The 26,193-nt window shown below is 48.7% G+C and overlaps 1 protein-coding gene across 1 annotated transcript in view; it reads left to right on the forward strand.

The window, feature by feature from the left end:
- CILP2 (cartilage intermediate layer protein 2) overlaps positions 1–26,193 on the forward strand; it is a 118,751-nt gene that overhangs the window by 13,070 nt on the left and 79,488 nt on the right. The window contains exon 3 of the mRNA XM_075347213.1: positions 24,387–24,572. Coding sequence (XP_075203328.1) covers positions 24,387–24,572 — 186 coding nt within the window. The remainder of the gene's footprint in view (positions 1–24,386; positions 24,573–26,193) is intronic.

The raw sequence follows: 26,193 nt of genomic DNA on the forward strand, positions 1-26,193 counted from the left end.
TACGCAGACTTTGGGTCTGACGCGTAGTGCACTGTCAAGATCCATTCCCATCCAGGCTATTGACTCAGCTCTGCTCAGCCAGAGAGAGTTCACACATACCATGCCTAATATCAACCTGCAAGTGGGCTCAGTTCATAAGGAACGTTTATCCTGTTGTGTCCTGGAGGATTTGCCCACTCCTATCATGCTGGGACTTCCTTGGTTGAACAGGCATAACCCTGTGATAGACTGGCAGTCTGTGGAAGTTGTCAGTTGGGGTAGTTTTTGTGAGACTAAGGCTACTTTCACACATCAGTTTTTTGCCATCAGGTTCAATCCGGAAAAAAACGGGTAAAACGGATCCGGTACCGCATCCGTTTTTTCCCCATAGACTTGCATTGTTACCGGATTGTACCGGATGGCTTTGCGTTGCATCCGTTTTTTTCCGGATGCGGCAAAATTAGTTAAAGCGGCGGCCGGAGGCAACGTAGCTTGCAACGTTTTTTTGTCCGGCAAAAAAAACGCATCGCGCCGGATCCGGCGCGATACGGCGTGTTTTACAATAGAAGCCTATGGACGCCAGCGTAATGCGGTAAAAAACGGATGCGGCCGCCGGATCCGTTTTTCTAAACTGAGCATGCTCCAATGTAATTAACAAAACGGATCCAGCCAAAAAACGGACGAAAAGGATGCAAAAACGGATGCAAACCGTATCCACCGGATCCGTTTTTTAACGGATCCGGCATAACGGATCCGTTAAAAAACGGATCCGATGGATACGGTTTTCACTTTTTTTTCAGGATCCGTTGGATCAGGAAAAAAAAGGACTGTGCCTGAATACAGAAAACTGATGTGTGAAAGTAGCCTAAGTGCCTGGGTGCTACCATTGCTGCAGTTCTTATTAAACACCCACCACACTGCCTGCCAGCAGGGACCTCTAAAGTGTCAAATAAAAGTAAGGGTACGCTACCCCCCACCTCACAGGAAGAGTAGGCCTCAGTGCGGCTCCGGTAGAGGTGATCAGGGCAGGGTAGTCGGTCCCTCTAAGTGTGCGCTTCCAGAGAGGAAGAGCCCGGACTGCTGACCCGAAGGGGCTTAAGGGAGGGCTACATGACTAGGAGGGATGCCAGGCCATAGGGTTAATAAGGGGTTAATGGAGAAAGTCAGTTTGGGCGCGAAATTTGGGGGTGGTGCTAAGGGGCAGTTAGGATCAGGGGTCAGTGTGATTGGTCAGGGGGTGGTGGCTATAGGGGGTCGTATATAGGGCAGGTCAGAGGGGGGTGGGCCATTCCTACCTGGACGTGACTGGAATCGTTGTGGCTGGATCCCGAAGATGGAGGACTTCATGGCACAGATGAAGAGGATGGCGGAGCAGCGTGGACAGCGTTGGATGGACGAGCAGCTCCTGCGATGGTCCGGCGTCGGCGAGGAAGAGGGGACCCCCCTGCCTCCGAAGCGGCAGCGAAGAACTCGGCCCCCGGAGCGCCTCAGCCCGGAGATGACGCCGAGGAGCCGGCAGCGGAGACGGAGCCCGAGTGGATGTGCGGCGGTGGATCCGGGAGCCGGGACGTCGCGAGGCCCCGGCCGGAAGTCGGGCCGCGGGCGCCAAGGCAACGGGGCGGTGAGCGACACGGCCGGCCTCCCCTCCTCTTCCGGGTCGCGGCGCACGGCAGTGACGCGCGCGTCGCGGCCGCGTGACCCGGCGCGGTCACCTGACCCGGCGCGGTCACCTGACCCGGCGCGGTCACGGGGCCCGCTGCGCTCGCGTGACCCGGCGTCCCCCTGTGCTCCGGCGGCCTCACCTGACCGAGCGCGCTCACCTGACCCGCCGCGGTCACGTGGGGCGGCGCGGTCACGTGGGGCGGCGCGGTCACGTGGGGCGGCGCGATCACGTGGGGCAGCGCGGTCACGTGGGGCGGCGATGTCACCTGACCGGGCGCTGTCACCTGACCGTGCGCGGTCATGTGACCCCGCGTACTCACCCGTCCCGCCGCGTCCTCGCGATCCGGCAGGCTCGCCTGACCCGGTGCGGTCACCTGACCCGCCGCGGTCACGTGGGCCGGCGCGGTCGCGTGGGTCGGCGGGGTCGCGTGGGTCGGCGGGGTCGTATGAGCCAGCGGGGTCATGGGGGCCAGCTGGGTTGCGTGGGCCAGCGGGATCGCGGGGCGCAGATGAGGCCACAGTGGCGGCGGCAGCAAGGTCCAGGAGCAGAGCGGGGCCCATGCAGGAGCATGGGGTCCCAGTGGCGGCGGGGGAGTCCGTACGGAGACGGCCCGGATCAGCGGGGCCCGGCCTGGGATCGCAGCGGAGGGACAACGATGGGACGGCGTCGGGATCAGCTGGAGCACGCGGGGATGCCGGACGGCATGCCCCAGGCGGCGTTTATGTGGCGGAGCCAGCGTCTGGATCGTCGCGGAGGATGGATGGTGCTGCGGGCGGACGGGGCCTAAGGTCGAGTCTGCCGGACGGCGGGCTCCCTGGGCCTGGGTCCAGTGAGGACGAGGAGGCAACCCTGGAGGAGGACGTCGCGGAGGACGGCAACGGGGACCAGATCGTGGAGGTCGGCGAGGCGGCTGGAGTGCGACGCGGAGAACATGTGACGGCTGTTTCGGGATCTTCTCGGAGTCAGCCTGGTAAGACCACGGTTTCTTCTATTTCTCGTGCACCTGGTTTGGCTATGGATGGTGTGTCTGGTGATACGGATGGCGTGCAGGGCGTGCATGTGGTTGGTGGTACGGGGGGTTTACTTGGTGGCCCGAGTGGCGGGCGGGTCGTGAATGTGGTGACGGGTGACGGCAGTGTGGCATCCGAGTTGTTGAGGTTGGTTAGGGGTTTGTTTGCCCCTGTGGGGGGCCCTAGCTTGGTGTGGCAGGGAGCGACGGGGCAGGAGGTTGCGACTCCTGCGGTTGGAGGGGTTGCTAGTGGCAATGCGGTGGGTGAGCCGGTGGTGGCGGCTCCCGCGGCCCCAGCTGCGGCTCCCGCTGCCGCAGCTGCGGCTGCAGTGGACATTGTTCGATTGGATGACAAGGCGAGAGGGGAAGTGTATGTTTGCTTTGATGGCCCGTTGGGGGCGCATCTGAAGCAGGAGACCAGGGAAAAAATATGGAAGGATGAATATGTTGAAATATTCTCATTGCTTCCGTTGGAAAAGTTTAATCTGGATCGGGTTAAACCGGATGAGAGCAAAAAGGACGAGGAAGAACGGCGGCGTTATCGCCTTATTCCCCGCACTTTTCAGAACTGGTTGCAGGCCTTTGTGATACTGGCCGGTGTGGTGGGGGAAAAGGCTCCGGATAACTGTACAGCGCTTTTCTGTTATCTGGATTCTATCTGTGAGGCGTATAGGACCTATGGGGGGACTGCTTGGCTAAGATATGACGAGCAGTTTCGCCAGTGGAAGGCGGTCAGACCCAGTTTACGGTGGGACCACAAAGAAATTAGTCTATGGATGCGGCTGATGGCTGCGCCGAAGTCGGCATCACAGTCCTTTCCAGGGGGCACCGGCGGGGGATCATTTGGCACCTCGTCGGGGCCCAAAAAGGGCGTTTGCTGGCAGTTTAATGAGAAGGAATGCCGGTTTGGGTCTTCCTGCCGATTCAAGCACGAGTGTTCGGGCTGTGGTGGCGCCCACAGTCACCTTAAGTGCTTCCGGAAGGGAAAAGGAAAGGCCGTGGAGTCTTCGTCAAAAAGGGAGGACCCCGGTGAGGGTAGATCGGATGGCGCCGTTTCTAAGTAGATACCCGGACCGGGGATCGGCGGAATTGTTGAGTGACGGTTTTAGTTTTGGTTTCAAGATACCGTCAGTGGTTAAGACGGGAGAGATTCGTTTAAAAAATTTGCAGTCGACGCGCCTACATGGTGAGGTTGTTGCGGATAAGTTACGGAAGGAGGTGGAGCTAGGACGGATGGCGGGGCCTTTTGATGCCCCTCCATTGCCGGACTTGGTTGTGTCCCCGTTGGGGTTGGTCCCAAAAAAGGAACCTAACAAGTTCCGGCTCATCCACCATTTGTCCTATCCTACTGGCCGGTCGGTGAACGATGGTATTGATCCTGAGCTGGTTTCGGTTTCGTATGTCCGTTTTGATAAGGCTGTGGAATGGTTAAGGAAGTTGGGCTGTGGTTCGCTGTTGGCGAAAACGGATATAGAAGCGGCCTTCCGCCTGTTGCCGGTGCACCCGGACAGTTTTCACCTGTTGGGGTGTTGGTGGGAGGACAAGTTTTATGTAGATTGTTGTTTGCCTATGGGCTGTTCAATTTCCTGTTCTTATTTTGAGAAGTTTAGTTGTTTCTTGGAATGGGTAATTAAGGAGGAGGCGGGTCTAGATTCAGTGTTGCATTACTTGGACGACTTCTTGTGCATGGGGCCTGCGGGATCCTCGCAGTGTTCCCTTTTGCTTCGGACAGTGGAGCAGGTTGCTCGCCGGTTTGGCGTTCCGTTGGCGCCGGAGAAGACGGAGGGTCCGGTTACGGTTTTGAAATTCCTGGGTATCGAGCTGGATACGGTTGCCATGGAGTGCCGCTTGCCGGAGGACAAGCTGGTGGATTTGAGGCGTTGTGTTCAAGGGGCCATTGAGGCCAAGAAGATTCGTTTACGGGACTTGCAGTCCCTGTTGGGGAAGTTGAATTTTGCGTGTAGAATATTGCCGATGGGGAGAGTTTTTCCCGTCGCTTGGCTCAAGCCACCACCGGTGTGTTGCACCCTTTGCATTTTGTGCGTTTGAAGGTGGAGCATAAGGCGGACCTGAGAGTGTGGTCCCGTTTTTTGCAGCTGTACAATGGACGGTCATTGTGGCTTCGTGAGGTGGTGTCAAATGAGGAGTTGGTGCTGTATACGGACGCGGCGGGATCCAGTGGATTTGGCGCATATTTTGGGGGGAGATGGTGTGTCGGCAGGTGGCCTGATTCGTGGCGGGTTTGCGGTCTGACTAGGAATTTGGCCCTGTTGGAACTTTTCCCTATTGTCGTGGCCTTAGAGGTTTGGGGACAGGATTTGAAAGACAGGAAGGTGCGTTTCATGTGTGACAACCTGGGGGTGGTTCAGTGTGTTAACAGGTTGACAGCTGATTCCCCCCCGGTAGTGGACCTCTTGCGTCACTTGGTGCTGAAATGTCTGGAGTTGAACTTGTGGGTCTGCGCTGTACATGTGCCGGGGGTGCTGAATTCTGTGGCTGATGCTTTATCTCGCTTCCAGTGGGACCGCTTTCGAATGCTGGCGCCGGACGCGGAGCAGCAGGAGACCGTATGGCCCGTCTGGTTGTGGGACCTGGTTTGCAGCCGGCCTGGGAATTGATCCGACATTCGGTGGCACCCAGTACGTGGCGCAGCTATAATTCAGCGTGGGACCGTTGGCTCGAGTTGGTTGATGAGGTGGGAGGTCATGTATCTGAAGGTGACAGAGTTTATTTAGTTTTGTTTATGTTGGGCAGGGCTAAGGAAGAAGGCCTTTCGTGGTCGGCCGTGGCGGGCAGGTTAGCGGGCATTTCCTTCTTTTTCAAGTTATTGGGCTGGAAGGACGTTACGAAGGATTTCTGGGTGCGCCAGGTGATGAAGGGTTACCGGAGGGCGGGGGCGCGCCGAGACCTTCGGCGCCCGGTATCTTTTGAGCTGCTGGGCAAGCTGTTGTCGGTGTTGCCTCGGGTGTGCTGTTCGGAGTATGAATGCCAGTTGTTCGGGACCGCTTTTGTTTTGGCCTTCTTTGGGGCGTTTAGAATTAGTGAACTGGTGAGCAGAAACACGAGGAGTCACGGAGGTTTGTTGCTGGAGGACGTGGAATGCGGTATGGATGTGGTGCGGTGTTGCTTGAGACGGTCAAAGACGGACCAGCTGGGTAGAGGTCGGATGGTGGAACTATGGGGTGTACCTGGTTTAGCGGAGTGCCCTGTCAGATGGCTGTCGGCGTTTTTAGAGATGAGGGGAGCTCGCCCGGGGTCCCTTTTGTCCCACCAGGACGGGTCAGCCTTGTCGAGTTACCAATTTGTCTGCATCTTTCGGAGGTGCCTGCAGTGTTGCGGTCTCAACGAGGCTGAGTTCGCGTCGCACTCCTTTCGGATTGGGGCTGCGACTCAGGCGGCTCGTTGGGGTCTGGGCGCGCAGGCTCTCCGTAAGATTGGACGATGGGACTCGGCCAGGTTTCGATCTTACGTCCGGCCGAACTTGTTGTGAGCTACGGGTGGGGAGGGGGGGGGGGGTCGGGGGCTGTATTGGTTTGGTAATCATTACCCATTTTCTTCCTTGTGCCCCCCCCCCACCCCCCCCTCCCCCTCTCCCCTGTTGTGTTGTCACCTTTTGTTTTGTAGGTTTCCCATTGTTGGTGTGGGTGCTCGGCCACTCATACGTGTATTGGGGGGCGTTCCGTGCGGGAATACGACCGGACGGCCGCCAGTTGGGGGTTCCCAGAGAAAAGGCTACTGTGCGATGGATCGGGGTCAGGGGCATGCTGTGGAGTGAGGTGTTGCCTACCTGGCGCCACCATTCGCAGCTGGACAGAGCACCGGACGTGGTAGTACTACACGCGGGTGGGAATGACCTGGGTCTCCGGGCTTCCAGGGACCTGATACAAGACAAAAAATGTGACTGCCTGCGGCTCCTGTCTTCCCACCCGGGTCTAGTAATTGTCTGGTCGGATATGGTTGCGCGGCTGACATGGCGGCACGCCAGGTCGGTGGAGGCAGTAAACAGGGCGCGAAGTAAAGTGAATCGGGAGATTGGGCGGTTCATTTCCCGGGTTGGGGGTGTCTCTGTTCGGCACCCGGAGTTGGAAGCGGCGTCCGCCGACTTGTTGCGCCGGGACGGGGTCCATTTAAATTCGGTGGGAAATGATATTTGGGCCTTAGGGCTGATGGAGGGGCTTGAGAAGGCTTTGTTGGTGTGGGAGGACTCGCGCGCACAAGGGGTCATGCGAGCTCGCGGTGGCGGAAAGGAGGGGGGTGTCTGAAGGTGGGGGTTTGCACAGAGGAGAGGACGGAACCCAGTGCCGGAGCGGGTTACCTCTAGCGGTGCAATTGTTTGGTAAACGGGTCCTTGCTGGGTTGAGTCTCAGCGGGACGTAGTGGGGGCAACATCTGGCTTGGGCTCTCGAGTCGGTGTGTTGCGGCTGAGGGTCAGGAGACAGGCTGATGTTGCAAAGAACATTTTGGTTAACCTTCAGGTACCCCCCCCTTCCTTTTCGGGTTCTTCAATGAAGAGTTGTATTGTTACATGGCTGATGTTTATGTTATGAATAAATGGGGCTGCTGTGGCCTTTATATTCCAACGTCACACAGTGTTTATGTTTATTTTAGATAAGAACCCTAGGGGGTAGGGTGTTGTTGGGGAAGGTCACAGGCCTTCAGTCAGACATTCCGGAGTCAAGGAAGAGCCCGGACTGCTGACCCGAAGGGGCTTAAGGGAGGGCTACATGACTAGGAGGGATGCCAGGCCATAGGGTTAATAAGGGGTTAATGGAGAAAGTCAGTTTGGGCGCGAAATTTGGGGGTGGTGCTAAGGGGCAGTTAGGATCAGGGGTCAGTGTGATTGGTCAGGGGGTGGTGGCTATAGGGGGTCGTATATAGGGCAGGTCAGAGGGGGGTGGGCCATTCCTACCTGGACGTGACTGGAATCGTTCCCGCCCGCCCGCCCTAATTGTGGATTCGTCATCGATGAAGAAAAGAAGGAAGATCGTATTTGTCGCAGCGGCGGAAAGGAGGGGGGTGTCTGAAGGTGGGGGTTTGCACAGAGGAGAGGACGGAACCCAGTGCCGGAGCGGGTTACCTCTAGCGGTGCAATTGTTTGGTAAACGGGTCCTTGCTGGGTTGAGTCTCAGCGGGACGTAGTGGGGGCAACATCTGGCTTGGGCTCTCGAGTCGGTGTGTTGCGGCTGAGGGTCAGGAGACAGGCTGATGTTGCAAAGAACATTTTGGTTAACCTTCAGGTACCCCCCCCTTCCTTTTCGGGTTCTTCAATGAAGAGTTGTATTGTTACATGGCTGATGTTTATGTTATGAATAAATGGGGCTGCTGTGGCCTTTATATTCCAACGTCACACAGTGTTTATGTTTATTTTAGATAAGAACCCTAGGGGGTAGGGTGTTGTTGGGGAAGGTCACAGGCCTTCAGTCAGACATTCCGGAGTCATGTAAGTTGTGGAGTAGTCAGGGAGACTCCTTTGTTGTTAGCTCTGCCAGGAGGGCATGCGTGTGAATAAACGTCCAGATCCAAACTTGTGCAAATATGTCCTTGTATGGGTGTTCACCAAGAACACCAGGTGGAAGTGTGAGTTTGCGCCTCTAGACTCAAAGTTGATCAGTCTCTTTAGGGTTCTTAACATTCTAAATCCTATGGATGTACGACTGAAGTTACCCCCAGAACAAAACACCCATGACTTAGTCCACGGGTCCCTGCTCTGGAAGTGTGTGTTGCCCCCTACTGGTAACTAAAAGGACCTGTTCACATTTAAATGATAGTACCAACCTTGGGAGTCCAGAGGCCTCTCGTTAAGGGGGAGGCACTGCCACAATCGTCTCCCTGCATGTTCAGACCAGTGACAGTCTTTGGACTGGAGCCTCTCATGTGGCTCTCTTCATTTAAATGTGTTTCATTGCTCTTGGCACTGAAGTGGTTAAGTGCCGGTTTTGCTATTGCAGATTTTCCAAAGCAGTTCCTTGCTGAGTGATCAACTGCACTTACTAAGTAGACACACCCTTCAGCTTTAAAAAGTGGTGTATCACAGCATTCCCGGCTGAAGATACAAAATCATTTGTGTCCTGGCCGCCTTTGAGGAAGGTTCTGCAAGTCAAGTTCCTGTGCTCAGGCTATATCCTTTTGTTTGTTAATTTTCCCCTTGTTTGTCTTTATTTCCCTGGTGTGTTGTTAGTGCAGGTCTAGTGAACTCCACTTGCCCCTCACTAATCAGGTTAACTATAAGGTCTTCCGAGGGTCCCAGGTTCCTGGTCGGTGACAGTTGTGGAGACTGAAGACATGCTGTTGAGGAGAGAAGGGACAGTTGTAGGTGAGGTTAGGAGGTGCCCACCTATCCCTCTCGCTAGCTAGGGCCTCTCGTTGTTTCTGTGTACCTAGTGTCCCCTTTTTGTGTGTTTTTTCTTGTGCATCAGACGCATGGTGGTCTGAACGCACTTAGCCATGCTTGCTACACTCGGTGAGCGTGACACCATGCTCTATATGGGGATTCGAGAAATTAAAACATGCACTGGATTTTCTGTCAAATGACAATGAACAGCAAGTGAATACAAGATGACAGGCAAAAGTCTTGAGCAAAAAAAATGGAAAACCTGCAAACAATCTTTTTCAGAATTCTTTGGAATGACATGCTAAAAAGAATAAACAAATAAAACAATCAATACCCTGCAATTAAAAGAAGTGAACATTAGTGATGGGCGAATCCAGACTGTAAAACTTCAAATTTGTGCGGGGGATACTGATTATCCATGCAACGACCCTGGGCCTGGAGTTCTCAGGTAGCTCTGGGTAACTATACGGATCCGACCACATGTGGGACTGCTTGGAATCGCACATGCTGTCTGTGTCCCTATAGTGAGCATCATTTCTATCATGATTATTGTTGATGCTTCGATGACGCCCTGGACCCCAGGGGTCACAGGTAACAACACCTACCACACACACACACACACACACACACACACACCCATCCCTTGTGAGGACACACCTGCCACCCAAAAGGGAGACCTGATGCCTCCCTCAGGGCCAGTAGGGCACACCAGGTGGGTGGAGTCAGGCAGAAAGGCACGCCCACCAAGGAGACTACTGTCATGAGGCAGGAAATACAAACAGTTAAGTTTTGGAGTTGGAGTTGACAGGAGGTGTGAGGAGAAAAGCTGTCAGGGACCCGGGTTGGAGCCTGGGATCCCCGTAATGTCAGGCAGGCAGACGGTGGTGGCCACCTGCAGGAGTACCGGTGTATGACCGGCAGAACCGTAGGGACCGGGCCAGGGTTGGAGCCCGCCGGCCCTGAACCGGGGAGTCAACCATTTACCGGAGCACCAGAAACCGGGTACTCAGACCCCGTCCTAGCTGGGAAGCCACTGAGTGTAGGCAAATTAGCTGATTGCAGTCTGGACCTCACGGGTTCATCCTCACCCAAAGTCCTGAAAGAAGGCAAAAGCCCACCGATACCGGGTGAGAGCAACCGCCAAGGGCCAAACACCCGACGGGCCAGCGCCTGCGGGCAACCGAGGGCTCTTCCGGCAGCTCAACGCCGGAGAGCGGGCTACCACCATCCAGGCAGGGGAGCCAACAGTCAAAACTAGAGGTGCAAGGGAAAGGGGCCACCATCAGCCTCACAAGGGACCCAAGCAGCCGGCTGCAGGACCCGACCATACCTGAACTTTGGTTTACCAGTGACTCTGAGTGTGAATTAATAGTGAGTACACCAGTGCCATCCGGGCACGACACTGCACTGCAGCACGGCACCCTGCACCCCGACATCATCGTCGCCCATCCCACCGGGCCCCGGGACACACCGCCCCTACCCACGGAGGGGCTAACATCCAGGCTGCGCCCTCAACACCGATCCCGGGAGCCCCCTTCACTCCAACCGCAGCGGTGGTGCATCCCGTCACCACCCGTACAACGACAACGCGGCCCCCGGCTGCGAACCTCGTCCCACACCACCACCCCACTGCCTCCTCTTAACAGAGCGACGTGGCCCCCGGTCTGGAGGCGCTCGAGCCACCGACAACCCAAGCCCGGACCTCGAGCGGCTCGGCCCGGCGAGGGAGCAGCCGAGCTTCTCTCAGGGCGGTACACTTCCATTTGTTTTTTGGGAGAAGACAGTCATGAAATACAAATTTAGTATCTCCACCTGCTGTTCCACTTTGTTGACTGTTTCACCTTTTTAATTCTGCAGGACTTCAATGGTCTCCTTCACTTTACTTTTGCTTTTAACATACCCCCAAAATCATTTTACCTTAGGCGGGCTTTGCACGTTGCGACATCGCAAGCCGATGCTGCGATGTCGCACGCGATAGTCCCCGCCCCCGTCGCAGGTAGGATATCGTGTGATAGCTGGCGTAGTGAAAATTATCGCTACACCAGCTTCACATGCACTCACCTGCCCTGCGACCGTCCCTCTGGCCGGCGACCCGCCTCCTTCCTAAGGGGGCGGGTCGTGCGGTGTCATAGCGACGTCACACGGCAGGCGGCCAATAGCGGCGGAGGGACGGAGATGAGCAGGATGTAAACATCCCTCCCATCTCCTTCCTTCCGTAGAGCCGCCGGCGGCAGGTAAGGTGAAGTTCCTCGCTCCTGCGGCGTAACACACAGCGATGTGTGCTGCCGCAGGAACGAGGAACAGCATCGTACCATTGCTGCAGCACAATTATGGAAAAGTCGGAGCTTGCAACGATGATACGATAACGACGCTTTTGCGAGTTTTGGAGTTACACACTACGACATCGCAAGTGACGCCGGATGTGCAGGCTTACATTCTAAAGGATTTTGGGGAGGAGACAGTAGGTGGGGTGGAGGGGTCGGGCGGCAGCTCCGTGCGGTGGTGGGTCGGCAGCTCCGCACGGTGGTGGGGTGGCAGCTCCGCACGGTGGTGAAGCAGTGAGGTCATTGATGGTTATAGGCATTTCTGAACAGATGAGTCTTTAGGTTCCGTTTGAAGTTTGCAAGTGTAGTAGATAATCTGACGTGTTGAGGCAGCGAGTTCCAGGAGACTGGGGATGCTCGGGAGAAGTCTTGGAGTCGGTTGCGTGAGGAGCGAATGAGAGAGGAGGAGAGGAGGAGATCTTGGGAGGACCGGAGGTGACGTGTTGGAGTGTAGTGGGAGAGTAGTTCGGAGATGTACGGAGGGGAAAGATTATGCACAGCTTTGTAGGTCAGTGTTAGAAGTTTGAATTGGATACGGTGGAAGATTGGAAGCCAGTGGAGGGACATGCAGAGAGGAGAAGCGGGGTGGTATTGAGGAGAGAGGTGGATAAGTCGGGCAGCAGAGTTAAGGATGGACTGGAGAGGGGCAAGCGTGTTGGCAGGGAGGCCACAGAGGAGGATGTTACAGTAGTCGAGGCGGGAGATTATGAGGGCATGCACTAGCATTTTAGTTGATGGTTCTGGGATCTGACCTGCACATTAACTTGTGAGGCTCTATATATTAAATATATCTGATTCTCTTGGTGCAGCAAGGGTTAATGTCATTTTCTCTGCTAGTAGCTTCTGGTTAATTCACTCAACATGCAGTCAGTTTGTGACCTCTCCCATCTTCTTTAAATAGTCACATGATCCATCACTTGATGCCGGAAATAGAGAATCATTCTGTTCTGACCACGTTTGGAGGGAGGAAGCCTTTAGGAGCTACTGAAGCTTTGCTGTTTTTTTTAACTGGGTAGCCTGCAGCCTTAGTGTTTGGTTGCAGCCTTTGAGTTTGGTTATATCATATTGTTTATTTGCCCCATCTGTCTATCTTCCCTCGTTTTTGATTGCTGCAGTGGTGAAACTAGTGCTCTTGTAGGTCTTCTCACTAGCCAGGGTGAGTTCATAGCCAGTGAGATTCTAGGCACGTGATTGGCAATGGGATGAAAGAAGCCATATATGCACGTTGCAGGGTACAGCCTCAGATGAGTGCAGGAGGTTACTCCACATCCTTTTCCCTAGTGCCAGGGCCTACCTTTGTATTATGCCCCCAGCGTACCCTGTTTGTTGCACTTCCTGGGGGTTCCTGTATACCTGGTGAAACCCCCGATAGTCATAACATGGCAGTCTGGCATTTTGGAAAAAGATTATTTTCACGGCTGAATCCTGGTTTTCACTGTTTCAAGGCAGACTGTGTGTGTATGGCATAGTGTGGGTTGCTAATGTCAACATTGTAAATTGAGTGGCCCATGGTGGTAGTGGGATTATGGTATGGGCAGGCGTATGTTATGGACAATAAAAACAGATGCATTTTTATTGATGCCATTTTGAAAGCACAGACATACTGTGATGAGATCCTGAGGCCCATTGTTGTGCCAATCATCAACAACCATAACCTCATGTGGCAGCAATAATACATGGCCCCATGTTGTAAGAATCTGTACTCAATTATAGGAAGCTCAAAACATCCCAATTTTTGCGTGGCCAGCATACTCACCCATGTCACCCATTGAGCATGTTTTGGATGCTCTGGATCGGTGTACATGACAACATCTTCAATCTGCCGATATCCAGTAACTTTAAACAGCTATTAAGCAGGAGTGGACCAACATTCCACAGGCCACAAGCAAAGGACATGTGTTGCAGGGCTTGAGGTAAATGATAGTCACACCAGATTCTGACTGGCTTTCTGCCCACCCTCCCCAAGCCCCTTCTCCCAATACTGTAAAATTACACATTTTAGAGAGGTCTTTTATTGTGGTCATTCTAAGGCACACCTGTGCAATAATAATTCTGTCTAATCAGCATTTTGATATGTGAGGTGGATGAATTATTGCCGCAAAGGAGAAGTGCTCACTTACACAGATTTAGACAAATTTGCGAAAATATTTGAGAGAAAAAGGCCTTTTGCACACATAGAAAAAGTCTTAAACGGACTTTACACGCAACGACATTGCTAACGAGATGTCGTTGGGGGTCACGGAATTCGTGACGCACATCCGGCCTCATTAGCGACGTCGTTGCGTGTGAAACGCAGGAACGACCGTTAATGATCAAAATTACTTACCTAATCGTTGATCGATGACACGTCGTTCCTTTCCCAATTATCATTGGTGTTGCAGGACGCAAGTTGTTTGTCGTTCCTGCAGCAGCACACATCGCTATGTGTGACACCGCAGGAACGAGGAACATCACCGTACCTACGGCCGCCCGCAATGAGGAAGGAAGGAGGTGGGCGGGATGTTCGATGTGACGGGTGTTAGCGATGTTGTGCGCCACGGGCAGCGACTCGTCCGTGACACACAACCGACGGGGGCGGGTGCTTTCACCCGCGACATCACTAGCGATGTCGCTGTGTGTAAAGCCCGCTTTACAGTCATGGCCAAAAGTTTTGAGAATGACACCAAAATTATATTTTCACATGATCTGTTGCCCTCTGGTTTTAAATTGTGTTTTTCTGATGTTTACATCACATACAGTAATATAATTGCAATCATATTATGAGTACCAAAAGGTTATATTGATAGTTAGAATGAGTTAATGCAGCAAGTCAATATTTGCAGTGTTGACCCTTCTTCTTCAGGACCTCTGCAATTCTCCCTGGCATGCTCTCAATCAACTTCTGGACCAAATCCTGACTGATAGCTGTCCATTCTTGCAAAAGCAATGCTTGCATTTTGCCAGAATTTGTTGGTTTTTGTTTGTCCACCCGTCTCTTGATGATTGCCCACAAGTTCTCAATGGGATTAAGATCTGGAGAGTTTCCAGGCCATGGACCCAAAATCTCTATGTTTTGTTCCATGAGCCATTTAGTGATCACCTTTGCTTTATGGCAAGGTGCTCCATCATGCTGGAAAAGGCATTGTTGGGCGCCAAACTACTCTTGGACAGTTGGGAGAAGTTGCTCTTGGAGGACATTCTGGTACCATTCTTTATTCATGGCTGTGTTTTTAGGCAAGACTGTGAGTGAGCCAATTGACTTGGCTGAGAAGCAACCCCACACATGAATCGTTTCAGGATGCTTAACAGTTGGTATGAGACAAGACTGGTGGTAGCGCTCACCTCTTCTTCTCCTAATAAGCTGTTTTCCAGATGTCCCAAACAATCGAAAAGGGGATTCATCTGAGAAAATAACTTTACCCCAGTCCTCAGCAGTTAACTCCCTGTACCTTTTGCAGAATATCAGTCGGTCCCTGATGTTTTTTCTGGAGAGAAGTGGCTTCTTTGCTGCCCTCCTTGAAACCAGGCCTTGCTCAAGCAGTCTCCGCCTCCCAGTGCGTGCAGAAGCACTCACACCAGCCTGCTGCCATTGCTGAGCTAGCTCGGCACTGCTGGTAGTCCGATCCCGCAGCTGAAACAGTTTTAATATACGGTCCTCAGGAAAAAACTGTGGAGGAAAAAAGCGCAAAATAGGGTCTTATCTGGTGGACAAGAGATTAAATGTAAAGGGACAGGTACTCACCTGTTTCAGTTGTGACAGGCACAACTCCTCTGCGAGCATTTAGGCAGAAAGTGCATATGGTGGTCAGCTGCAGCCCCGATGGGAAGGTAGATCACAAAATGTATGAGAAAAACGGGTTTGATGCTGCGCTAAAAACCACAACTCCAGGCGATTTGATGAAATCCTTTTCTTTATTTGCATGGGTCAACGCGTTTCGAAGGCACAGCCGCCTTCTTCATCAGGACAAGACAAAGCAAAAAAGAACAGCATAACACATGTTGCTGCACACAGTGAGATATATAGTATTGAACAAGAGAGGTAGCCAGACCAGCAGGAATGACGTCAGAAGACCAGTGACTAATCGCCACGTGGAGTCCTCAGAGCGGAGAAAAAGGGGTGTAACTGTGAGATGAGAAAAAAGAAAAAAAGAGGGTGTAACCAGTTTTGGTTTCAAAGGTGCTGGAAAAGTATATTGATAACATTAAATTAATGAAAATAAATTGTGAAAAAATATGTGAAAAAATATATATATGCACATATGTGTACATCTGTAAATAAACATACACGTATAAAAAGCTGCAAGGATATGAATTTATATAAATTTATATAAAGCTGCAAGGATATATATATGCGTAAAAAAATATATATATGCACATATGTGTACATCTGTAAATAAACATACACGTATAAAAAGCTGCAAGGATATGAATTTATATAAATTAAAATGAATTTATAAAAAATATGTGAAAAGTGTACAGTGAACACATAAAGATATCTGATAATCAATATGTTTCTCCAGAAAAGAGTGATAACTGTTGGATAAGGATGTCGTTTGAGAGATTTTATTTATTAGATTCATTAAAGTGAGTCGATAAAGTATATTTGGTGCAGGACTGTTGTAGTTAAACAAGTATAAAGAACCCTATCTGGATCGAGGTGAAGAGAGTTCAAACAAGATCGTGGGAAAAAAGATACTGAGCATGCGTGAGCTGACCCAGCTCATTATCACAGAGACCCGCTCGCAAGGGTAATGTGCGGACAGAGCGTGGGAAAAAGGAAAAGGCGCATGCGTAAAGAGAAAAATAGTCACAGTAAAGAGAAGGATTAAGAAATTAGCCTGCGAAGGCTAAAGATAGGGAAAAGGGGGGGGGGGAAGGGGGGAGGAGAAGATTCTACATCTGATGGACTGTAGGAAACAAGTTGAGATATGTTCATATAATGGTAGGATATGTCCTGCAGAAATGTGGCCGACAATAGTAAAATAAAAACGGGGAGCTATGAAAGTGGCAATGCATATCCCAAAATTAGAACCATGACATGTATTGTCTGCATAAAAATATATCATATAAAATGATTTCATCCTTAAAAAAGCACACTAAAAAGTGGAAAAAACGGGGGATGAAAACAAGGAAACAAAAAAAAAAAACTTACATAAAAATATACCCATGTGCACATACACATCATGTGTTCGCATGTGCTCATATATGCAAAAACTAGTTTCGGCACATGATAGTGAAAAATGGTAAAAATATTATTATTATAAAAATATTAGTGGGTTAGAATTTATAAGGTTCGGGTAATAAAAATATATATATATGGATAATAAAAACATATATATATATATATATATAAATATATACATACATATATATACATATATAAACACATGCATATAAACATATAAAAACGCATAAATATATGAAAATTGATGTTGGTTAAAATAATAACGACAATTAATAAAAGAGGTCCGTAAGTTCATTGAGGCCATGGGGTTTCAAAGTATCAAGTTTATGAATCCAGAATGTTTCTTTTTTACTAAGTAGTTCCATTCTGTTGGATGTATCCGGTGGAATTTGTTCAATGGGGGTAATTTTAAAGCACATTGCTTTATTATGAAACACGGCACAATGCCTTGACAGGCCATGCAACATGAACCCTATTTTGACATTATGCCTATGAGAATTCAACCTACAATGCAAAGGCTGGCAAGTCCTCCCCACATATTGTTTGCCACAAATACAATCTATCACATAGATAACATAATTGGACTGGCAAGATAAATGGTCCTTAATGGGAAAATTCTCAGTCCCTTCAAACGAACAAAAGGATGTCCTGTTATGACAGATGCTTCTGCAGCATAGGCAGTTTTTTGTATTACATCTGAAGGATCCCGATGGGGAAATAACAATTTTCCCTTTCTGTACCTTTTTCAGTCTACTCGGTGCATTGATGTTTTTTATAGTCGGGGCTCTCCTAAAAGTAATACCAGGATGGATTGGCAGAACCTTTTTAAGGATGGGGTCATTCAGAAGTACCGTCCAGTGATTACAGAGAATCTTTTTGATATTAAGGTTGTCACTACTAAAGGTGGTAATAAAGTTAAAAGCGAAAGAACTCGCTGGCTGAACAAATTCCACCGGATACATCCAACAGAATGGAACTACTTAGTAAAAAAGAAACATTCTGGATTCATAAACTTGATACTTTGAAACCCCATGGCCTCAATGAACTTACGGACCTCTTTTATTAATTGTCGTTATTATTTTAACCAACATCAATTTTCATATATTTATGCGTTTTTATATGTTTATATGCATGTGTTTATATATGTATATATATGTATGTATATATTTATATATATATATATATATATATGTTTTTATTATCCATATATATATATTTTTATTACCCGAACCTTATAAATTCTAACCCACTAATATTTTTATAATAATAATAATAATATTTTTACCATTTTTCACTATCATGTGCCGAAACTAGTTTTTGCATATATGAGCACATGCGAACACATGATGTGTATGTGCACATGGGTATATTTTTATGTAAGTTTTTTTTTTTTTTGTTTCCTTGTTTTCGTCCCCCGTTTTTTCCACTTTTTAGTGTGCTTTTTTAAGGATGAAATCATTTTATATGATATATTTTTATGCAGACAATACATGTCATGGTTCTAATTTTGGGATATGCATTGCCACTTTCATAGCTCCCCGTTTTTATTTTACTATTGTCGGCCACATTTCTGCAGGACATATCCTACCATTATATGAACATATCTCAACTTGTTTCCTACAGTCCATCAGATGTAGAATCTTCTCCTCCCCCCTTCCCCCCCCCCTTGTCCCTATCTTTAGCCTTTGCAGGCTAATTTCTTAATCCTTCTCTTTACTGTGACTATTTTTCTCTTTACGCATGCGCCTTTTCCTTTTTCCCACGCTCTGTCCGCACATTACCCTTGCGAGCGGGTCTCTGTGATAATGAGCTGGGTCAGCTCACGCATGCTCAGTATCTTTTTTCCCACGGTCTTGTTTGAACTCTCTTCACCTCGATCCAGATAGGGTTCTTTATACTTGTTTAACTACAACAGTCCTGCACCAAATATACTTTATCGGCTCACTTTAATGAATTTAATAAATAAAATCTCTCAAACGACATCCTTATCCAACAGTTATCACTCTTTTCTGGAGAAACATATGGATTATCAGATATCTTTATGTGTTCACTGTACACTTTTCACATATTTTTTATAAATTCATTTTAATTTATATAAATTCATATCCTTGCAGCTTTTTATACGTGTATGTTTATTTACAGATGTACACATATGTGCATATATATATTTTTTTACATATTTTTTCACAATTTATTTTCATTAATTTAATGTTATCAATATACTTTTCCAGCACCTTTGAAACCAAAACTGGTTACACCCTCTTTTTTTCTTTTTTCTCATCTCACAGTTACACCCCTTTTTCTCCGCTCTGAGGACTCCACGTGGCGATTAGTCACTGGTCTTCTGACGTCATTCCTGCTGGTCTGGCTACCTCTCTTGTTCAATACTATATATCTCACTGTGTGCAGCAACATGTGTTATGCTGTTCTTTTTTGCTTTGTCTTGTCCTGATGAAGAAGGCGGCTGTGCCTTCGAAACGCGTTGACCCATGCAAATAAAGAAAAGGATTTCATCAAATCGCCTGGAGTTGTGGTTTTTAGCGCAGCATCAAACCCGTTTTTCTCATACATTTTGTGGAATATACGGTCCTGGCGTTTGCTGGTCCTTCTTGGGCGCCCTGGAGCCTATTTGGCAACAATGGAAGCTCTCTCAATGAAGTTCTTGATGATGCGATAGATTGTTGACTGAGGTGCAATCTTTGTAGCTGCGATGCTCTTCCCTGTTAGGCCATTTTTGTGCAGAGCAATGATGGCTGCACGTGTTTCTTTAGAGATAACCATGGTTAACTGAAGAGAAACAATGATACCAAGCACCAGCCTCCTTTTAAAGTGTCCAGTGGTGTCATTCTTACTTAATCATGACTGATTGATCGCCAGCCCTGTCCTCATCAACACCCACACCTGTGTTAATGGAACAATCACTAAAACAATGTTAGCTGCTCCTTTTAAGGCAGGAATGCAATGATGTTGAAATGTGTTTTGGGGGTTGAAGTTCATTTTCTTAGCCAATATTGACTTTGCAAGTAATTGCTGTTAAGCTGATCACTCTTTATGACATTCTGGAGTATATGCAAATTGCCATTAGAAAAACTTAAGCAGTAGACTTTGTAAAAATTAATATTTGTAGCATTCTCAAAACGTTTGGCCATGACTGTAGATCTTAGAGTTCAGCTCATGAAAAATGGGAGTGAAAACAAATGTGTTGTGTTTATATTTTTGTTCAGTGTAAAACATATCAAATTTAAATATGAGCCTAAAATACACTGTCACAAAACAACAATCTCAGAATCACTTGGTTAGGTAGAAACCGTCCAAATTATTGCCAAAAACAGTGACAAGTCAGCCAGTGCTATACTGGCACTATCAGGCTGATCCTATATATATACACACCTGTAGTGGTCAGCTCGGATGTTTATGTTTTGAAATCCAAAAAAGTAAAGTTTATAAAATTATCTGCTTGCTGAGTGACAGCAACAAAGGAGCAGATAATATCTGAGGGGGTATTCATAGTTATCACCTCCCCCTGTTATAAATAGCAAAAGTATTATACAAACTATTCACTTTTCCCTTACAGGACCTGTGGTGAGGTCATAACCATCTGACCAGAAGGAGTGGGGCCTCAGCCAACAAGCTGGATACAGCTCACATGGGTATGACCTCACACAGGTCCTGCAAGAGACAAAGTGAGTCATTTGTATAATACGTATGCTAAGTCTAACAGGAGGAGGGAATAACTATGAATATCTTATCTGATCCTCAGCTGCTGTCACTCAACAAGCAGCTAATATTATAAACTTTACTTTCTTGGATTTCAAAAATTTCATCCGAGCTGACCACTACAGGTATGTATAGAATCAGCCTGATAGTGCTAGTATAGCACTGGCTTTAGGTTATATACAAAAATTCTGATGATTGATTCCCTTTAAGGTATTAGGAAAACTGTTAGGTGTTTACTAAACTTAATGTATGAAGCCTAAAAGTTCTAAATAAAGAAGCCTTTAAATATTACCTCATAAAAACATATTACAGAACTGAACTTACTTGCATAATTACAACAAAAAAGTAATGTTGAAGGGGTCAAGGGTACAGGATTATTTGCATTGCTGTGCAGTGGCAGTTCCATCTCCATAACCACAACCCGCAAGTGGCGTCATGATACAAACTTTATAAATATTCCCCTGTACATAACCCCTTTCAAGCAACCTCCAGGGTTACGGAACCGAGCAATGGCCACCAGTGAATTGTCCCCATAAATATACGGCCCGAGACCGAGTACCCATAGCCCTGGGGCGAGTCAGCTTTCTGGCGCTGTGAACAGGATTGGACTAGACCCGTTAAAACCGAGTGATGTGCACCTCATGGACTGTTTTTGTGACTTGTGCAACTGTCGCCATTTTGTGTGAAAATGTTGACTGTGCTGTTAACTTATTTTCAATAATGGTTTGATAAATATGGACCCCAACTGCAGGACTGGCAGCAGTAAAATCTTTGCTTGTAAATAGGTGCACCAGTTGTGCCCACTACCAGAGTACAACCCTGCAAACAGGACCCTCATTGGCACCTCCACCAAGGAGAGGAAAAGGTCGCAGGAAGGGTCTGCGGCAGAGGCGGCCAAGACCCCGTCACCATGGAAACCGGTGTCATACCTCCTAGGGGTTTTGGGACCAGGACCTTTGGATTGTGGTTGATGGGAAGGGTACTCCTGGTTAGCAACATTAAAGAAAATGCCTCTCCTGCACGGAAAGAATGTTCATGTTTGAAAAATGAAAAATTAAGTGTTAACCTGTGTCACCTTTGCAGCCCGAGGACATGCTGGAATTAATTAAAGGGAAATGTAGCGCCCCTGAACCCATCAGGAGCTACAAGGTACTGCATCCTTTCAAAGATGCAGGGAGCACGCCCAGGAACATGGAAGACCAGTGCCGTTAACAGCAAAACATATTATAATCCTAGTTTTTCCCCATCCCCAAAGACTGGTGACAGACTAGAGTTAGACCCAATGGATGGCCACCTAAGGGTGGAGCCAATCCAGTCCACTAGATGACAACCAGGTGGGAGGGGTCAGACAATCAGACAGTCAGTAAGTGGAAGTGAGAGGAGACGGACGTAACCGTACTGACGGGGAGTGTGTGATGGTGACCTGAGGGCCCAGGCGTTGTGGTTTCCGGTGGAGTACGGAGGAGTGCTCCCAGAACCATAGCACCGACGGGGTACAGAGCCCTAGGTCAGGCAAATGCTCCAAGCCCACCTGATAAAATCTGCACAGTGAGGGGACCATCCAGAACCTCACTGACCATAAAGTCCGGGGGCATCAGCAGTTACGGGAGAACCAGGGACCGGAATGGAACACCGATCCTACAGGGTTCTAACTGCCGCCATATGGACTAAAGACTGATAGACTACTAGGAGGGGACCCCCAGATGCTCCAAACCATGGGGACCCACCAAATTGAGAAGGGTGCAGGGGAAAGAAGCCAACAGGTCACCAAACCGGCACTGGGACTAAGGGAACCAGCGGTGAGCACCAGCCTTCCTCCGGGTACCAGTTATAAAACTGCTGTGAGTAAAGAACCCAGTTACACTGCAATCCCTTGTGTGGCCTACCTTCTTTCTGTGCCTAACTCCATCACCTACCCCCTGGGGCCCCGGCCCTACTTGCGGTGGGCCCAACATCCAAGCTGCCACTAAGGGGTACTTTGCACGTTGCGACATCGCTAGCATCGGCTAGCGATGTCCAGCGCGATAGCACCCACCCCCGTCGCACATGCAATATCTTGTGATTGCTGCCGTAGCGTACATTTATCGCTACGGCAGCATCACACGCACATACCTGGTCGGCGACGTCGCGGTGACTGCCGAACAACCGCTCCTTCAAGGTGGAGGTGCATTCGGCGTCACCGCGATGTCACCACGACGTCACTAATCGGCCGGCCAATAGAAGCGGAGGGGTGGAGATGAGCGGGAAGTAACATCCCGCCCACCTTCTTCCTTCCGCATTGCCGTCGGGACACAGGTAAGGAGATGTTTGTCGTTCCAGCGGCTTCACACACGGTGATGTATGATGCCGCTGAAGCGACAAACAACATCGTACCTGCAGCAGGTACGACGTGAAAATGAACGACATGACACAGATCACCGATTTTTGACTGTTTCACGCTCGTTCATCGTCGCTCCTAGGATTTACACATTGCGATGTCGCTACCGGCGCCGGATGTGCGTCACAACAACCGTGACCCCGACGATATTTCGGTAGCGATGTCGCAACATGCAAAGTACCCCTTACATCAGCCCCAGTGGTGAGAGACTGTGCAGCCGCGGTTCCATCTCAATAACCGCAACCCGCAAGTGGCGTCATGATACAAACTTTATAAATATTCCCCTGTACATACATCCCCTTTCAAGCGACCCCCAGGGTCACGGAACCAGGCAACGGCCACCCAGTGGACTGTCCCCATAAATATACAGCCCGGGACCGAGTACCCCATAGCCCTGGGGCGAGTCACTATCATTCTAGACTAGAGCCCTTACACAGACAGATGGTAGTTATATTAAGGCTGGTTTCAGACGTCCGTGTTTCAGGTACGTGTGACATCAGTTTTTAACACGGATGCCACACGTACTCATGTTATCATTTGCTGATACTCACACGTCCGTGTTTTCATACGGACCGTGTAACGTCTCATGACCCCGCACGCACACACGCAGGCATGTCCGTTTTTTTCTTCGGCAGCACGGTTGTCACACGGATCGCACACTAATGTGATCCATGTGACATCAGTGTGACACATACCAGAGAAAACAGGGGTCTTTTTAATAAAAAGATTTTCTATATTTATCTGTATCCAGCGATGCTGTCTCCGACTCTGCTGCCTCTCGCTCCTGACCCCCGCTCATTATAGTCATTGAATATTCAGTGCCCTGTAGAGCTGGAAGCTGGAGCATTGCGGGGACTTCAGTGCCGGGGACCGCATCGCTGGGTGATTATACAGCAGAGTACGTGTGTGTGTGTGTCTGTGTGTTCAGTGGATACATGCAAGTGCACTATGTGTGTATATCTGCTCGGTGTATTCATGTGTGTCTGCTTTGTGTGTATACATATGTGTGTATATGTACTCAGTGTATAGGTGTTTATGTGTAGTGAGAACCTGGAAGCTGAAGCATCGCGAGGACAGCATCGGGGACACATCACAGTTCCCAATGAACTCTGATGAACCCGTGAAGCTGTAGCGCGGGTGTCGCGGTGGTCATCAGAGTTCATTGGGAACTCCAGTAACCTCCTGGATGTCACTGTGCTTGCAGAATACTCACCTGTCCCCGTGGTGCTGTTTTCAGCGGTGCTGTCCTCGGCGGTGCTGTGCTGTCCCCAGCGCTGCTCCGGCTTCCAGGTCCTGAGTGCGGTGAATAATTGCTGAATATAATGAGCGGGGGTCAGGAGCGGGAGACAGCAGAGCCGGAGACAGCAGGTAGTTATGGAAAATCTTTTTATTTCACAGATCTGTGTTTTCTCGGGTACCTGTCAGACGTATGCAAACACGGATGTCACATGTGAGACACACACATGCCACATGTATGACCATAACCATGCATGTGACTGGTACCTGATTAAATACGGACGTCTGAAACCGGCCTTAGAGACAGATCTCTTTTGCTGTCTTTTGCCATAATCTAGTTTTATAACAATAATCTCTCACACCTTTTGTTAATTTGCCATCAGAAATTCTCGATGGTTTTTGGGGGATCTGTACAGGAAAAAAGAAAACTAAAATAGTTGATACAGAATTCTTACTGGTTAACTTGGTGTTAAAATGTAGCACTATAACTACAGAATGCAAGTAAACCTTCCTTTGTATCAAAAACTATATTTTAATGTAGACATGGTCAATATAATCAGTCTTATAATACTTTTTATTATTGCAGATCCTCTCTTTTGGTCAAATTGGTCTCCATGGAGTTCATGCTCCACTACAGGATGTGGAGCAAAAGGCATCCAAATCAGACAACGTACCTGCATCAATGTGCAGCCAGTAACATCACTGAGTCTAGAAAAATGTCAAGGGAAAGCCACTGAGCGAAGAGTCTGCATAACTCAACCATGCAAACTAGGTAATCCACCAGCACAAGTACAACTAATAAAGCAATTTCATGAAGACAAGCATTGCCCATAACCCCTATTTGACCATATAGAATTAAAAAATAGGATCTCCATCTCAGGAAATCTATCTTTAGTCATGGCTGAAATTGTTCCAGAAAATGAAGTATTTCTCCCAGAAAATTATTGCAATTACATGATTTGTCATACACATGCTTATTTCCTTTGTATTTATTGGAACAACACAAAAACAACAACGTAAAGAAGGTCAATTGGACATAATTCACACAAAACCCCCAAAATGGGGCAGACACAATTGTTGGCATCTTTCCAAAATTGGTAAACAACTTTGTTTCAAGCTTGTGATGCTCGTTCAAACTCACCTGTGGCAAATAACATAATATTTATCCCATTTAATAGGTGCTCCATGGACAATACTACCAATTGTGCATCTTGTGAGGTGTGTGTATGCCTTGAACAGCCGTTCAAGTGTGAATATGTCTGCACTTGATGTCAGCATGTTACATATTTGGAAGCCCAGGTAATGGATCTAAATATGCAGCTTGCAAAAGTTAGGAGCACTGCAAACCTGGAGAGGAGTTCAGAGCTCACTGAGCATGCTCTGGCTGGGGCTAGTAATGTGGAAGAGAGTGGAGGTGGGGAAGATCAGGACCCAGAGGTAGGTAGCTAGGTGACAGTTAGAAAAAGAAGTAGGTGGAAAAGTGTCAGGGAGCCTAGTCCAGATCTTGCACAACCTAGTAAAACAAGTAAATATGCCTGTTTGGCGGATATTAGGAATGCAAACCCAGGACTAGGATTACTACAGCAGGGCATTTCTCCAAGCAACCAGGAGAAAGACTGCTGTAGGAAGGAGGGAAATAGGAGAGCAGCAAAGGCCAGACAGATGTTGATGGTAGGGGATTCTATAATTATCTGGACAGACAAGGTCATCTGTCACTGAGACCGTGAATGCTGAACAGTGTGTTGTCTGCCAGGTGCTCGGGTTTGGTATATTGCGGATCGGATAGACAGATTGCTGGGTAGGACTGGGGAAAATCCAACGGTCATGGTGGTCATTTGTAACAGTAACAAAGTTAGACGGAGGTGGAAGGTCTTAAAAAACTATTTTAGGAAACTAGAAGAGAAACTGAAGTCCAGGACCTGCAAGGTGGTGTTTTCCGAAATATTGCCGGGTCAAAGAGCATCTCTAGAAAGACAGTGGAAGATTAGGGAGACAAATAAGTGGCTTAGAAATTGGTGCAGGAAGGAAGGGTTTGGGTTCATGGAGCTCTGGGCTGACTTTTCTGTTGGCTACAGGCTCTATGGTAGGGACAGGCTGCACCTCAATGGGGAGAGTGCAGCTGTGCTGGGGGAGAAAATTGTCAGACGGATGGAGGAGCTGTTATATTAAGATGTGAGGGGAGTTGTGCAAAAATGTGGATAGCAAGAGTAGAGAGTGAGACACTAGGGGTCAATAAGGATTTAGGGGGGCTGGGAAGTGGAAGGAAAGCAGGGAAGTGTGTAGGAGTAATAAATGTGCTAATAGTATTAAATGTCTTCTGGTAAATGCAAGAAGTCTTGCTAACAAAATTAATGAATTGGCGATAATTATCTCAGCCACGGATTACGATATGG

The sequence above is a fragment of the Anomaloglossus baeobatrachus genome, chromosome 1 (assembly GCF_048569485.1).
Source record: "Anomaloglossus baeobatrachus isolate aAnoBae1 chromosome 1, aAnoBae1.hap1, whole genome shotgun sequence".
In the NCBI taxonomy this organism is placed as follows: Eukaryota; Metazoa; Chordata; class Amphibia; order Anura; family Aromobatidae; genus Anomaloglossus; species Anomaloglossus baeobatrachus.